General features: G+C 40.2%; 1 protein-coding gene across 1 annotated transcript in view; it reads right to left on the bottom strand.

The window, feature by feature from the left end:
* LOC121385143 (amphiphysin-like) overlaps nt 1-15,371 on the bottom strand; it is a 75,072-nt gene extending 59,701 nt beyond the window's left edge. The window contains exon 1 of the mRNA XM_041515681.1: nt 15,303-15,371. Within this exon, the coding sequence (XP_041371615.1) occupies nt 15,303-15,371 (69 nt within the window). The remainder of the gene's footprint in view (nt 1-15,302) is intronic.
* Between the last annotated feature and the right edge of the window lie 83 nt (nt 15,372-15,454).

Genomic DNA, 15,454 nt, shown 5'->3' on the forward strand with positions numbered 1-15,454 from the left:
TTGCCTGTTTGAAGACACCGTAGCATATAGGGTGGGAAGAATAAAAGGCATTTGCCTGTTTGAAGACACCGTAGCATATAGGGTGGGAAGAATAAAAGGCATTTGCCTGTTTGAAGACACAGTAGCATATAGGGTGGGAAGAATAAAAGGCATTTGCCTGTTTGAAGACACTTTAGCATATAGGGTGGGAAGAATAAAAGGCATTTGTCTGTTTGAAGACACTTTAGCATATAGGGTGGGAAGAATAAAAGGCATTTGCCTGTTTGAAGACACTTTAGCATATATGGTGGGAAGAATAAAAGGCATTTGCCTGTTTGAAGACACCGTAGCATATAGGGTGGGAAGAATAAAAGGCATTTGCCTGTTTTGAAGACACCGTAGCATATAGGGTGGGAAGAATAAAAGGCATTTGCCTGTTTGAAGACACTGTAGCATATAGGGTGGGAAGAATAAAAGGCATTTGCCTGTTTGAAGACACCGTAGCATATAGGGTAGGAAGAATAAAAGGCATTTGCCTGTTTGAAGACACCGTAGCATATAGGGTGGGAAGAATAAAAGGCATTTGCCTGTTTGAAGACACCGTAGCATATAGGGTAGGAAGAATAAAAGGCATTTGCCTGTTTGAAGACACTTTAGCATATAGGGTGGGAAGAATAAAAGGCATTTGCCTGTTTGAAGACACCGTAGCATATAGGGTAGGAAGAATAAAAGGCATTTGCCTGTTTGAAGACACTTTAGCATATAGGGTGGGAAGAATAAAAGGCATTTGTCTGTTTGAAGACACTTTAGCATATAGGGTGGGAAGAATAAAAGGCATTTGCCTGTTTGAAGACACTTTAGCATATAGGGTGGGAAGAATAAAAGGCATTTGCCTGTTTGAAGACACCGTAGCATATAGGGTGGGAAGAATAAAAGGCATTTGCCTGTTTGAAGACACCGTAGCATATAGGGTGGGAAGAATAAAAGGCATTTGCCTGTTTGAAGACACAGTAGCATATAGGGTGGGAAGAATAAAAGGCATTTGCCTGTTTGAAGACACTTTAGCATATAGGGTGGGAAGAATAAAAGGCATTTGTCTGTTTGAAGACACTTTAGCATATAGGGTGGGAAGAATAAAAGGCATTTGCCTGTTTGAAGACACTTTAGCATATATGGTGGGAAGAATAAAAGGCATTTGCCTGTTTGAAGACACCGTAGCATATAGGGTGGGAAGAATAAAAGGCATTTGCCTGTTTGAAGACACCGTAGCATATAGGGTGGGAAGAATAAAAGGCATTTGCCTGTTTGAAGACACTGTAGCATATAGGGTGGGAAGAATAAAAGGCATTTGCCTGTTTGAAGACACCGTAGCATATAGGGTGGGAAGAATAAAAGGCATTTGCCTGTTTGAAGACACCGTAGCATATAGGGTGGGAAGAATAAAAGGCATTTGTCTGTTTGAAGACACTTTAGCATATAGGGTGGGAAGAATAAAAGGCATTTGCCTGTTTGAAGACACTTTAGCATATAGGGTGGGAAGAATAAAAGGCATTTGCCTGTTTGAAGACACCGTAGCATATAGGGTGGGAAGAATAAAAGGCATTTGCCTGTTTGAAGACACCGTAGCATATAGGGTGGGAAGAATAAAAGGCATTTGCCTGTTTGAAGACACCGTAGCATATAGGGTGGGAAGAATAAAAGGCATTTGCCTGTTTGAAGACACTTTAGCATATAGGGTGGGAAGAATAAAAGGCATTTGCCTGTTTGAAGACACCGTAGCATATAGGGTGGGAAGAATAAAAGGCATTTGTCTGTTTGAAGACACTTTAGCATATAGGGTGGGAAGAATAAAAGGCATTTGCCTGTTTGAAGACACTTTAGCATATAGGGTGGGAAGAATAAAAGGCATTTGCCTGTTTGAAGACACTTTAGCATATAGAGTGGGAAGAATAAAAGGCATTTGTCTGTTTGAAGACACCGTAGCATATATGGTGGGAAGAATAAAAGGCATTTGCCTGTTTGAAGACACTTTAGCATATAGGGTGGGAAGAATAAAAGGCATTTGCCTGTTTGAAGACACCGTAGCATATAGGGTGGGAAGAATAAAAGGCATTTGCCTGTTTGAAGACACCGTAGCATATAGGGTGGGAAGAATAAAAGGCATTTGCCTGTTTGAAGACACCGTAGCATATAGGGTGGGAAGAATAAAAGGCATTTGTCTGTTTGAAGACACTTTAGCATATAGGGTGGGAAGAATAAAAGGCATTTGCCTGTTTGAAGACACTTTAGCATATAGGGTAGGAAGAATAAAAGGCATTTGCCTGTTTGAAGACACCGTAGCATATAGGGTGGGAAGAATAAAAGGCATTTGTCTGTTAGCATATAGGGTGGGACGTAGTCCAGGGTTAAAGTGCTCGTCTTGATGCACGGTTGGTCTGGGATTGATCACCCTTGGTGGGCCCACTGGCTTACTTCTTGTTCCAGCCTGTGCCCCCATGACTAATATATCAAAGGCTGTGGTATGTGCTATCCTGTCTGTGGAATGGTGCATAATAAAAAAAACCATTCCTTGCTACTACTAAAAAAAGATGTAGTGGGTTTCTTCTCTAAGACCATATGTAAACATTATTAAATGTTTGATATCCAGTAGCCAAAAGATTAATAAATCAATGTGCACTGGTGGTGTGGTTTTTTAACTTTAGCAAATAGTTCATCATGAGCTAATATATACTAACCCAGAACGTAAACAATTCATGACCTAAATATTTTTCCATTAGTAGCAATGGATATTTTATATGCACAATCCGATAGACAGGATAGCACATATCACAGCCTTGATATACCAGTTGTGGTGCACTGGCTGGAACAAGAAATAGCCCAATGGGCCCACCGATGGGGATCGATCCCAGACCCCATAATCTAAGTTAAGGGTGCAATTAATCAATCACTAAAAACTAATTTCACAGCAAAAAAGTTTGTTTAAAACTTGGTTTTGTTTAACTACACCACTAGAGCACAATGATTTATTAATCATCGGCTACTTCATGTCAAACATCTGGTAATTTTAACAAACAGTCTTAGAGCAGAAACCTGCAACATTTTTCCATTAGTAGCAAGGGATCTTGTATATGCACCATCTCACAGACAGGATAGCACATACCATGACCGTTGATAAACAAGTCGTGGTGCAATGGCTGGGAAGAGAAATAGCCCAATTGGCCTACCGATGGGGATCGATCCGAAACCGACCGCACATCAAGCAAGCACTTTACCACTGGGCTACACCCCGGCCATAAATTCGCAGCAAAGTCTGCGAAACCATCTCTGATTGTAGGCCACCCAGTGATAAGCAGGTATCATGGACTAGGTGTACGTAATTTACATGTTCACTGAACCGTGTCTGGTCAGTTATTTACACAAAGGACAACGGTGTTGAGTTATTCAAGTGTAGCGTTCCAGACGAGCGCTCTTCCATTCTGACAGTTCATTACTTGCCGACAGGACACTGAGGCGAACAAACGCACACAGATGTCACTTTATGAAACTTTACTGGCAAATTAACTGCACATACACAAGTCCAGAACTCTCAAATACGACACACAGTGGTCATTTCTGTTAGCATTAAGTATACATTACCGCAGCTGTCACAAGCTGCTTGCTTTTAAAGTCTACTTGCATCATGTGGCATTGTTAAAGTTAAGGTTAACTCTATAATAAAATTTTGAAGTATGAGCTGTATACTTTGCATTCACAGTAACAAGTAAAATGTTTGCAGGCAGGACACAGCATGTGGTAAACTCAGGTGCAGAAAGTACTCACTCGTTCGACAAATGCGAGTAAACATTCTGACTGATGATGAGTTAAAAAATGCAACTACCAGTTCTACGGGTGATATCTGTTCTATTCTTTATTTATTTCTAATGCATGAAAACCCCGATTCTGCATCTGCCATGACAGAATTTACTCGGTTCAGAATGATATACCAGTGGACCGACCCGACCGTGCATCAAGTGAGTGCTTTACCACTGGGCTACACTCCACCCTGCACCCCTATTACAGTTAATCAGAAACACAAACTGGTAGGAAATGAGAGACAGAGAGACAGAGACAAGAGACAGAGACAGAGACAGAGACAGAGAGAAAGAGAGAGGAGAGAGGGGAGAGGGAGAGAGATAGACAGACAGATATATGGACAAAACAGAGACAGAGATATATCAACAAGACAGACAAAGACACAGAGCGATGGACAGAGAGAGAGAGAGAGAGAGAGAGAGAGAGAGCCAGAGAGAGAGAAAGAGCCAGAGAGAGAGAGAGAGCCAGAGAGAGAAGGATAGAGAGAGGGGTGGACAGAGGAACCAGATCGAGCCAGGTAGTCAGTAACAATACATATTTTAACATACACACAACTGAACTTTGCAGAGTGACTAGCTAGGTAACAGATGTGATTGTATTTGGTGAAAGCCCATCAAACTAACAAGCGTGACTCTCCATTCATCACCCTGTTTTATTATGCCCCTATCCCATGATGGTGTAACACATACACACTGATATTCTCCACTCAGGTATTTGGGTCAAACACAATGACAGCTCTGTGTGGCTGATGGAGTAAATATACCAAATGTATTATACTACAACCTAGGGAGTATATATACTAAATGTATCACACTACGACATAGAATAAATATACTTAATGTATCATACTATAACCTAGGGAGTATATTGATATACTAAATGTATTATACTACAACCTAAGGAGTAAATATACCAAATGTATTACACTACAACCTAGGGAGTATATATACTAAATGTATCATACTACAACCTAGGGAGTATATTAATATACTAAATGTATCATACTACAACCTAGGGAGTATATTAATATACTAAATGTATTATACTACAACCTAGGGAGTATATTAATATACTAAATGTATTATACTACAACCTAGGGAGTATACCAAATGTATTATACTACAACCTAGGGAGTAAATATACCAAATGTATTATACTACAACCTAGGGAGTATATATACTAAATGTATCATACTACAACCTAGGAAGTATATTAATATACTAAATGTATTATACTACAACCTAGGAAGTATATTAATATACTAAATGTAGTATACTACAACCTAGGGAGTGTATATACTAAATGTATTACTAGGTACCACATATTCCAATAGGTTTTAAAGGAGAATAGTTGACACCTGTAGATATTCAAAAGTCGTCACCTATTGGATGTCAAACATTTCTTTATTTTGACAAATAGTCTAAAAGTTTGTTTTGTTTAACAACACCACTAGAGAATATTGATTTATTAATCATCAGCTGTTGGATGTCAAACAACTGGTTAAAGACCACATAGATATAGAAAGAGGAAACCCGCTGTCTCCACTTCATGGGCTAATCTTTTCGATTAGCAGCAAGGGATCTTTTATATGCACCATCCCACAGACAGGATAGTACATACCACGGCCTTTGTTACACCAGTTGTGAAGCACTGGCTGGAACGTCTTAGAGAGGAAACCAGCTACACTGTTTTATTAGTAGCAAGGGATCTTTCATATGCACCGACAGGCAGGATAGCACATACCAGGGCCTTTGACATACCAGTCATGGTGCACTGGCTGGAACAAGAAATATAGCCCAATGAGCCCACTGACAAGGATCAATCCTAGACTGACCACTCATCAAGTGAAGTCTTTACCATTGGGCTACATCCTGCCCCAACATACAGACTAATGCTAAGATCAGACTGTCAACTGTTACAACGAAGTTGGCCAACTCGATAGGTGCATTGTAATTTCCCCAACTCATGATGGGTGCACTCAGATGGGTCATATGATGATAATCGAGTTGTAAGAGCGCTCAAACTAGCAACTGGATAGTCGCGGAAGTCGTGAGAGCAGAAAGTTGGCCAATTTTGTTCCGACAGTCTGAAGCCTAGCATTAAGGAACCTGCTACATTTTTCCATCAGTAACAAGGGATATTTTATATGTACTATCCCACAAACAGGACAGCACATACCAGTCTTTGATATACCATTTGTGGTGCACTGACGGGAATCAATTCTGGACAAATTGCATCAGGCAAGCACTTTACAATTGGGCTATGTAAATATGATGTACGTGTATTTTAGTTTTCATTTCACCTTTTTGGTGGAATGAGTATGGGCTTGAAAATTACATATATATATAATGTGTATTTAAGTATGCACACACACACTCACACATATATATATACACACACACACACACGCGCGTATATATACACACAAACAAGCACACACACACAGTGACACACACATACACACAGAGATACACACACACATACATACACACAGAGAAACACACACACATACATACACAGAGACACACATACATACACACACAGACATACACATACATAGAGACACACACACACACACACACACAGACACACGCACGCGCGTATACACACACGCACGCGCGTATACACACACACACACACATACAGAGACACACATACATACACACAGAGACACACATACATACACACACAGACACACATACATACACAGACATACACACACACACATACATACAGACACACACACATATAGATACAGACACACACAGAAACACACACAAACACAAATACACAGAAACACACACAAACACAAATACACACACACACACACACACACACACACACACTATCCATCATCTCAGGATTAGAAACAGTGGTACTCCATGTGAAAATAGACAGTGATTCATTTGGAAAGCCTAGATATCTAGATGTTAGGTAGTAATCAATGTAATTAATAATTCATATGAAGAAACGTCCTTATCCAGATTTGGAGAAAAAGGTTCAATTAATTCAGACAAAAATCAGCTTACTACCATCCACTCCACAAAAATGTTATATGGTTTCCAGCCTAATTTATGCTAATCGTGATGACATCATATTACTGATGGAGGCAACTTTAGCACTGTGATTTAATAAATATGGAATGAAAATGTTATTTTAGAAGTGTTATAGGATAAATAAAATTCGCTGATAGATTTTTTTTTTAATATGTAACATACCATCCTTGTCTAAAGCCTCAACAAATACTGATTAACATACTCAGTGGATATTTTCCACATAAAAAACACTCATGACGAATCCTTTACCTATAATAAATATAATATAATACAGGACAATACCACTTGCACCACAGCACACAATACAAATATAGGACAAACGTATATCTAGTTACATGTACCGACAGATAACATCACACATTATTCACTGGTTACACTTCAAATATTAAATCAGATAGGGTTTTACAGGAAATGCAATTTAACATAATACCGGTAATTTGTTTTGTTTAACGACACCACTAAGGCACATTGATTTATGAATCATCGTCTAGTGGATGTCAAACATACGGTCATTTTGACACAGTCGTGGAGATGAAACCCACTACATTTTTTTCCATTAGTAGCAAGGGATCTTTTATATGCACCATTCCACAGACAGGATAGTACATACCACAACCTTTGTGGTGCACTGGCTAGAGTGACAAATAGCCTGATAGGTCCACCGACAGGGATCGATCTTAGACTGAACGCACATGAAGCGAGCGATTTCCCCACTGGGTTAACATAATAGATTAGTACACATGTATGTGTGATACAAAAGTGTTTTCTAACGGGTGTAATACCAGCCTAGACAGTAAACCATAGTGTTTTGCCTAGCACGTTTCAGTGTGGCGCCCGACCATGTCTTAGTAATCTACAGTTATCTTATCCCCAATCAATGCCATGACACCCTGAGATTTAACAAGCCTTTTTCATTAATTAATTTCAAAATGGATTTAACAAGCCTTTTTATTCTCGTTCCAACCAATGCACCACAGCTGGTATATCAAAGTCTGTGGTATGTGCTATCCTGTCTGTGGGAATTTGCATATAAAAGATCCGTTGCTACGCTAGGAAAACTGTAGCGGGTTTCCTCTGATGACTACGAGTCAATGATTAATTAGTCAATGTGCTCTAGTGGTTTCGTTAAACAAGCCTTTTCCAAATTTACGAAGCCTGGGTTTTTCCTTAAAAGTTAAAGTTTGTTTTGTTTAACAACACCACTAGAGCACATTTATTTATTAATCGTCAGCTATTTGTATGTCAAACATTTGGAAATTTAAACTCTAGTCATCAGAGGAAACCTGCTACATTTTTTCATTAGTCAGGCCTTGACCGTAACCTTTTTCAGTGGTAGCAACTGGGCTACCAGGTTATACAATCTGGTAGCCCCCAGTAAAAATTGGTAGCCCCATAATTTTAATACAATAAATAAAAAAAATAGAGAAAATATTAAAATCATTTATTTTTATTTAAACATGTTTTAATTTTTTTTTAAATCATGAGAAATATACTGTGAAATGTACACTTGTATATGTTGATTGCGGAGTAACTGGACGTGTAAAACAAATATATAGTAGCCCGGTGGACTACCAGGTTCAGACATTTGGTAGCCCCAAGCAAACATTTGGTAGCCAAAACACACTGGGTTACCGCTAAGGTCGAGCCCTGTTAGTAGGAAAGGATCTTTTATATGCACTTTACTACAGACAGGACAGGACATACCACAACCTTTGACCAGTTGTGGTGCACTGGTTGGCAAATACAATTTTCCATCCGTTAATACCAACGGATCTTTTATATGCACCATCCCATGGCCTTCGATATACTAGTTATGGTGCACTGGCTAGATTGTAAAAATAGCCCAAATGGGCCCGCCAACAGGGATCGATCTTAAACCGACCACACATCAGGCGAGCACTTTACCACTGGACTACATCCCAGCACTATGTTGTATCATGTACTGAAAACATGAATACATAATAGCAATGAATAGCAATGAATTTATGAAATCATTTACATGATCATGTTGAGTTATGTAAAAAACGAAATGGGTTACCTGAATTTGTCTTTGTGTAACCCATAACAGGCCTGAATAGAACATAATATTTATCCCTCAGTGCTGAGTTAGAGATAACAAAACTATACATACATACATATCATTATCATGGATTATCAAACTGAACATATTATGCAGGTTCTGTTATGTTTGGGTTGGTTTTACAAGGACGTGCATGTGAATGGAAGTTTGAAAAAACATTTAGCAAAGCTTTAGCTGGGTATAAGTGATAAAAGGTTAATTAAAGAAATTTTTGTTTACCAACACCCTAACATATTTTAAACTACATATATATGGCTATTTGGTGTTTAACATATAGTTATTTCAACATCTAGTTGAGAAAGGAAAGGAATGTTTATGTACCTCAGCACATTTTACTATGGATATATGTGATGTTTATTTTGAGAGAGAGATAGAGAGAGATTGAGAACGAGGTGGGGGAGAAAAGAGAGAGAGAGAGAGAGAGAGAGAGAGAGAGAGAGAGAGAGAGAGAGAGAGAGAGAGAGAGAGAGAGAGAGAGAGAGAGAGAAAGATATGGGGAGGAGAGAGAGCCAGAGAAAGAGAGAGATGGGGAAGGAGAGATATGTGGGGGACACAGAGAGAGAGAGAGAGAGAGAGAGAGAGACAGAGAAAGAGATTTATATGTATAATCACTTCTCTGGTCTGGGGCAAGATGTTTTCCAGTGGTAAAGTGTTCGCTTGATACTCGATCGGTTTACGATCGATCCCCGTCGGTGGGCCCATTAGGCTATTTCTCGCTCCAGCCAGTGCACCACGACTGCTATATCAAAGGTTGTGATATGTGCTATCCTGTCTGTGGGATGATGCATATAAAATATGCCTCATGCTAATGAAAAAAATGTAGCAGTTTTCTTTTCTAAGACTATATAATCAAAATGATCAAATTTGTAGCATCCTGGGTGGGAATTCCAATAGCCAATGATTAATAAATCAATGTGCTCTAGTAGTGTTGTTAAACAAAACAAACCTTTTTCTACCACTGAGCATCATCAAATCCCTTAAGTAATACAAATATAGTGACAAAACTTGATGCTACAAAATACTGTTCGATATTAATTTAAATAATTTTGTCAAAATATATCATCTGCAGTCACAATGGTTTCTGTCTGGAATGAAAGAACAATGATACACCAAGGATTTTTTTTTTTTTATAAATTTGATTATCTACAAATATACCTGTACAAACTTTAGTTTATGGCGATCAACAAAAATATTACATATTCTAACTAATTTTAATATATTTATAATAAAAATAACAACCAGAGGCCAGTAAAAATGTGTTTCTGTTTATACAGGATTGCCGCCTGATAAAAGTATTAAATAGAAACATATCAGAGAGAATGTGCTTACAATATTACCAGAAACAAAACGACTGTTTAACATTTAACAACACCTCAGCACATTTTTCAAAACTGATGATGAGGCCATATCAAAAAATGTGTGTGGTTCAGGTTACCCTAATTACCCCCCCCCCCAACCACCCCCCATTTTTCGCTGACCTTCAAAACAGTGACAGGGCTAGCTCTAGGTCACCACCAAATTATCTCTGTTAAAAGTTCAAACATCGCAATAAATCCAATAATATTGTAACAAAATATTAATTACTTGAAATTATTTCGCCAAATTAAAATAAAGTTTGCCAACTGTTTTTCCTAATGCAGCAAAGGGATCTTTTGTATGCACTTTCCCCACAGACAGGATAGCACACGTCACGATATTTGTCCAGTTGTGGTGCACTGATTGGAAAAAAATAACAATAACCCAATCAGTTGAATGGATCCACCAAGGTGGTTCGATCGGACGACGCAAGCACCTTAAGCGAGCACTCAACCGAGCTAAATCCCGCCCTCAGTCAGTTGAATGGATATCCACCGAGGTGGTTCGATCCTGCGACGCAAGCACCTTAAGCGAGCACTCGACCAACCGAGCTAAATCCCGCCCTCAGTCAGTTGAATGGATATCCACCGAGGTGGTTCGATCGGACGACGCAAGCACCTTAAGCGAGCACTCGACCGAGCTAAATCCCGCCCTCAGTCAGTTGAATGGATCCACCGAGGTGGTTCGATCCTGCGACGCAAGCACCTTAAGCGAGCACTCAACCGAGCTAAATCCCGCCCTTAATATTAAGAAATGCATTTCACATTATTTTATGTAAATAATCGTAACATTTCAGTGGTTTTGAGGTGAAATATTTTAAGGTCAGCATGTTTGTACTTAATGCAATCCAAAGTGCTGACAATAGGCGTCATGACACCCACATGTTTAGTGTGATACTCATAGCTCACTTATCACCTTGTCAGTCTGTTGTTTTGTATTGATGATGCGAGACTCATTGTACGAGACTCACTGTACGTCAATGCATGTTGCACCATTCACAGTGACCAGTGGCGTAGTGTGGGCGAATCACTGGGGCAGTTGCCATGGGCGCAAAATTCTGGACTGGTGGAAGAGGATCGGGGAGTGCTAACGGTCAACTGGTTAGGGGGCGCAACACTTGCCTTGACCCCGACGTTGGCAACCCACGCTATGCCAATGGCAGTGACCAGTCAACCGGTGTTTGGTTCTCAGCCAGATTTATTATAGTAATGCCAGAAAATACTAATTTATCATGACATTAATTTTAACATAACAATTAATATAATGACACATTAATTATCAGAACTAATATTATGTAATTTTTAATGAAAATATTTTTTTAATGGTTAAGCTTACATTTTATTACCAGAAGTAGTATTTGACAACAAAAGTTTTATGATTCGAACTGAAATTAATGTGGAACATGACGAAACATTACAAAATGTATCCATACAGGTTTGCTTCATGCTATTTTTTTTTTTAAATCAAACTTCTTCCTTTTCTCCTGGGAAGGGAGAAGTTATTTCCACTTGGTCAATTCTAGACTAGGGCTTGCAGGTCTATGGTCAATTCTAGACTAGGGCTTGCAGGTCTATATATCAGGTCAATTCTAGACTAGGGCTTGCAGGTCTATATATCAGGTCAATTCTAGACTAGGGCTTGCAGGTCTATATATCAGGTCAATTCTAGACTAGGGCTTGCAGGTCTATATATCAGGTCAATTCTAGATTAGGGCTTGTAGGTCTATATATCAGGTCAATTCTAGACTAGGGCTTGTAGGTCTATATATTAATGGTGGTCAGTTTCTAGCTCAGTTGGTAGAGCCTAACATGCTCGCCTCAGAAAGAAATGTTTTATTTAACGACGCACTCAACACATTTTATTTACGGTTATATGGCGTCAGACATATGGTTACGGACCACACAGATTTTGAGAGGAAACCCGCTGTCGCCACTACATGGGCTACTCTTCCGATTAGCAGCAAGGGATCTTTTATTTGCACTTCCCACAGGCAGGATAGCACAAACCATGGCCTTTGTTGAACCAGTTATGGATCACTGGTCGGTGCAAGTGGTTTACACCTACCCATTGAGCTTTGCGGAGCACTCACTCAGGGTTTGGAGTCGGTATCTGGATTAAAAATCCCATGCCTCGACTGGGATCCGAACCCAGTACCTACCAGCCTGTAGACCGATGGCCTACCACAACGCCACCGAGACCGGTTCTGCTCGCCTCAGGTGCTTTAGTTGTACTAACTAGCTTGAGTCAACTCTAGCACTGCCCTTATTGATATGTTGTACGGGAGGGCTAGAGGAAGGAAATGTAGCTTGAGTCAACTCTAGCACTGCCCTTATTGATATGTTGTACGGGAGGGCTAGAGGAAGGAAATGTAGCTTGAGTCAACTCTAGCACTACCCTTATTGATATGTTGTACGGGAGGGCTAGAGGAAGGAAATGTAGCTTGAGTCAACTCTAGCACTGCCCTTATTGATATGTTGTACGGGAGGGCTAGAGCAAGGAAATGTAGCTTGAGTCAACTCTAGCACTGCCCTTATTGATATGTTGTACGGGAGGACTAGAGGAAGGAAATGTAGCTTGAGTCAACTCTAGCACTACCCTTATTGATATGTTGTACGGGAGGGCTAGAGGAAGGAAATGTAGCTTGAGTCAACTCTAGCACTGCCCTTATTGATATATGTTGTACGGGAGGGCTAGAGGAAGGAAATGTAGCTTGAGTCAACTCTAGCACTACCCTTATTGATATGTTGTACGGGAGGACTAGAGGAAGGAAATGTAGCTTGAGTCAACTCTAGCACTACCCTTATTGATATGTTGTACGGGAGGGCTAGAGGAAGGAAATGTAGCTTGAGTCAACTCTAGCACTACCCTTATTGATATGTTGTACGGGAGGGCTAGAGGAAGGAAATGTAGCTTGAGTCAACTCTAGCACTGCCCTTATTGATATGTTGTACGGGAGGGCTAGAGGAAGGAAATGTAGCTTGAGTCAACTCTAGCACTGCCCTTATTGATATGTGTTGTACGGGAGGGCTAGAGGAAGGAAATGTAGCTTGAGTCAACTCTAGCACTACCCTTATTGATATGTGTTGTACGGGAGGGCTAGAGGAAGGAAATGTAGCTTGAGTCAACTCTAGCACTGCCCTTATTGATATGTTGTACGGGAGGACTAGAGGAAGGAAATGTAGCTTGAGTCAACTCTAGCACTGCCCTTATTGATATGTGTTGTACGGGAGGGCTAGAGGAAGGAAATGTAGCTTGAGTCAACTCTAGCACTACCCTTATTGATATGTGTTGTACGGGAGGGCTAGAGGAAGGAAATGTAGCTTGAGTCAACTCTAGCACTGCCCTTATTGATATGTTGTACGGGAGGACTAGAGGAAGGAAATGTAGCTTGAGTCAACTCTAGCACTGCCCTTATTGATATATGTTGTACGGGAGGGCTAGAGCAAGGAAATGTAGCTTGAGTCAACTCTAGCACTGCCCTTATTGATATGTGTTGTACGGGAGGGCTAGAGGAAGGAAATGTAGCTTGAGTCAACTCTAGCACTGCCCTTATTGATATATGTTGTACGGGAGGGCTAGAGGAAGGAAATGTAGCTTGAGTCAACTCTAGCACTGCCCTTATTGATATATGTTGTACGGGAGGACTAGAGGAAGGAAATGTTTTATTTAACGACGCACTCAACACATTTTATTTACGGTTATATGGCGTCATACATATGGTTACGGACCACATAGATATTGAGAGAAGAAACCTGCTGTCGCCACTTCATGGGTTACTCTTTTCGATTAGCAGCAAGGGATCTTTTATATGCACCAGCACATACCACGGCCTTTGATGTACCAGTAGTGTTGCAATGGCTGGAGCGAGAAATAGCCCAATGGGCCCACTGACGGGGATCGTTCCCAAAACGACTGTTCATCAAGCAAGCACTTTATCACTGGGCTACATCTCACCTAGGAGGGCTAGAGAGGACTGCGTGTAATACTTCGGCAATCGTAGATGACCAAATGGTAGCCAGCTATGGAGGGGGAGGGATAACCCATACTGGTGGGGGCAGTTGCCCCATCAGAAAAACAAATCCGGAAAAAATTATAGAAACTTAAAGAAAATTCTCTTCTTAAGCATTTAAGGAGTTTTAGACTATTAATTACTCAGTTGCACCCCCACCCCCCACCCCCACCCCCCAATTAAAAGATCCTAGCTACGGCCCTGTATGTATGATTTTGTGTAGGTTTTTTTTTACAGTTTGATTGAGGGAGGTGGGAGCATGGCACTGAGTTGGAGACATCTTCTGGCATGCATTCTGGGAAATAACCAATTAAAGCAAATTATTACAGAGACTGATGCTTTGAACCTGTATTCGGTACTGGCAAGAGTTCTGCTAATTCCACCTCTAAGTTTGATTAATGTTAGGTTAGGGTATGGCTAGGTTAGTATTAGATTCGAGATGGGGTGAAGAACTTGCAGAGCTCTTGCCTCCAACCCCTCCCCTCTTCTTTCCCTAAATATAATTATAAGTGTCTCTTTTTTCCAACCCTCCCCTCTCCCTAAATATAATTATAAGTGTCTCTTTTTTCCAACCCCTCCCCTCTCCCTAAATATAATTATAAGTGTCTCTTTTTTCTGGCTTTTAAGTTTTAAAAAGAAAAAAACACAACATCATCGGGTTACCCTTTTCACAAGTTGGTGAATTAACCCCACCCCCCTTTTTAAAAAAACCTTTTAATACCTCCAAATAATTCCTGGACCGCCCCTTGGAATACCACAAATACGAAACTCGGAAGTGACAACTGGTAAAAACGCAGCGAGAACTTCAACTTGGGAAGTTGAGAAGTTCACAAAAATAAATGTATGTAAACACCTGCAACTTGTGTGGCTGCATACAAGAAACAAGCACGATTTCCAAGCACTATTTTCACATATCTGATTTGTCACTACATACTACACGACATGTGCACACAATAAAGTACGGTCTCACCTTAGTTTTCGTGCGAGAAAGACGTTTTTGAGCCTTCGCTAATATCCCACCTTTGCTGTTTTCTGCCATATTGACTATTGCACCGAAGGTTGTATCAACGAATGTGATTGGCTGAAAGTTTGTGGACCATTGACAGAACGGAGTTGGTATTT

This window comes from Gigantopelta aegis, chromosome 11, assembly GCF_016097555.1.
Source record: "Gigantopelta aegis isolate Gae_Host chromosome 11, Gae_host_genome, whole genome shotgun sequence".
In the NCBI taxonomy this organism is placed as follows: Eukaryota; Metazoa; Mollusca; class Gastropoda; order Neomphalida; family Peltospiridae; genus Gigantopelta; species Gigantopelta aegis.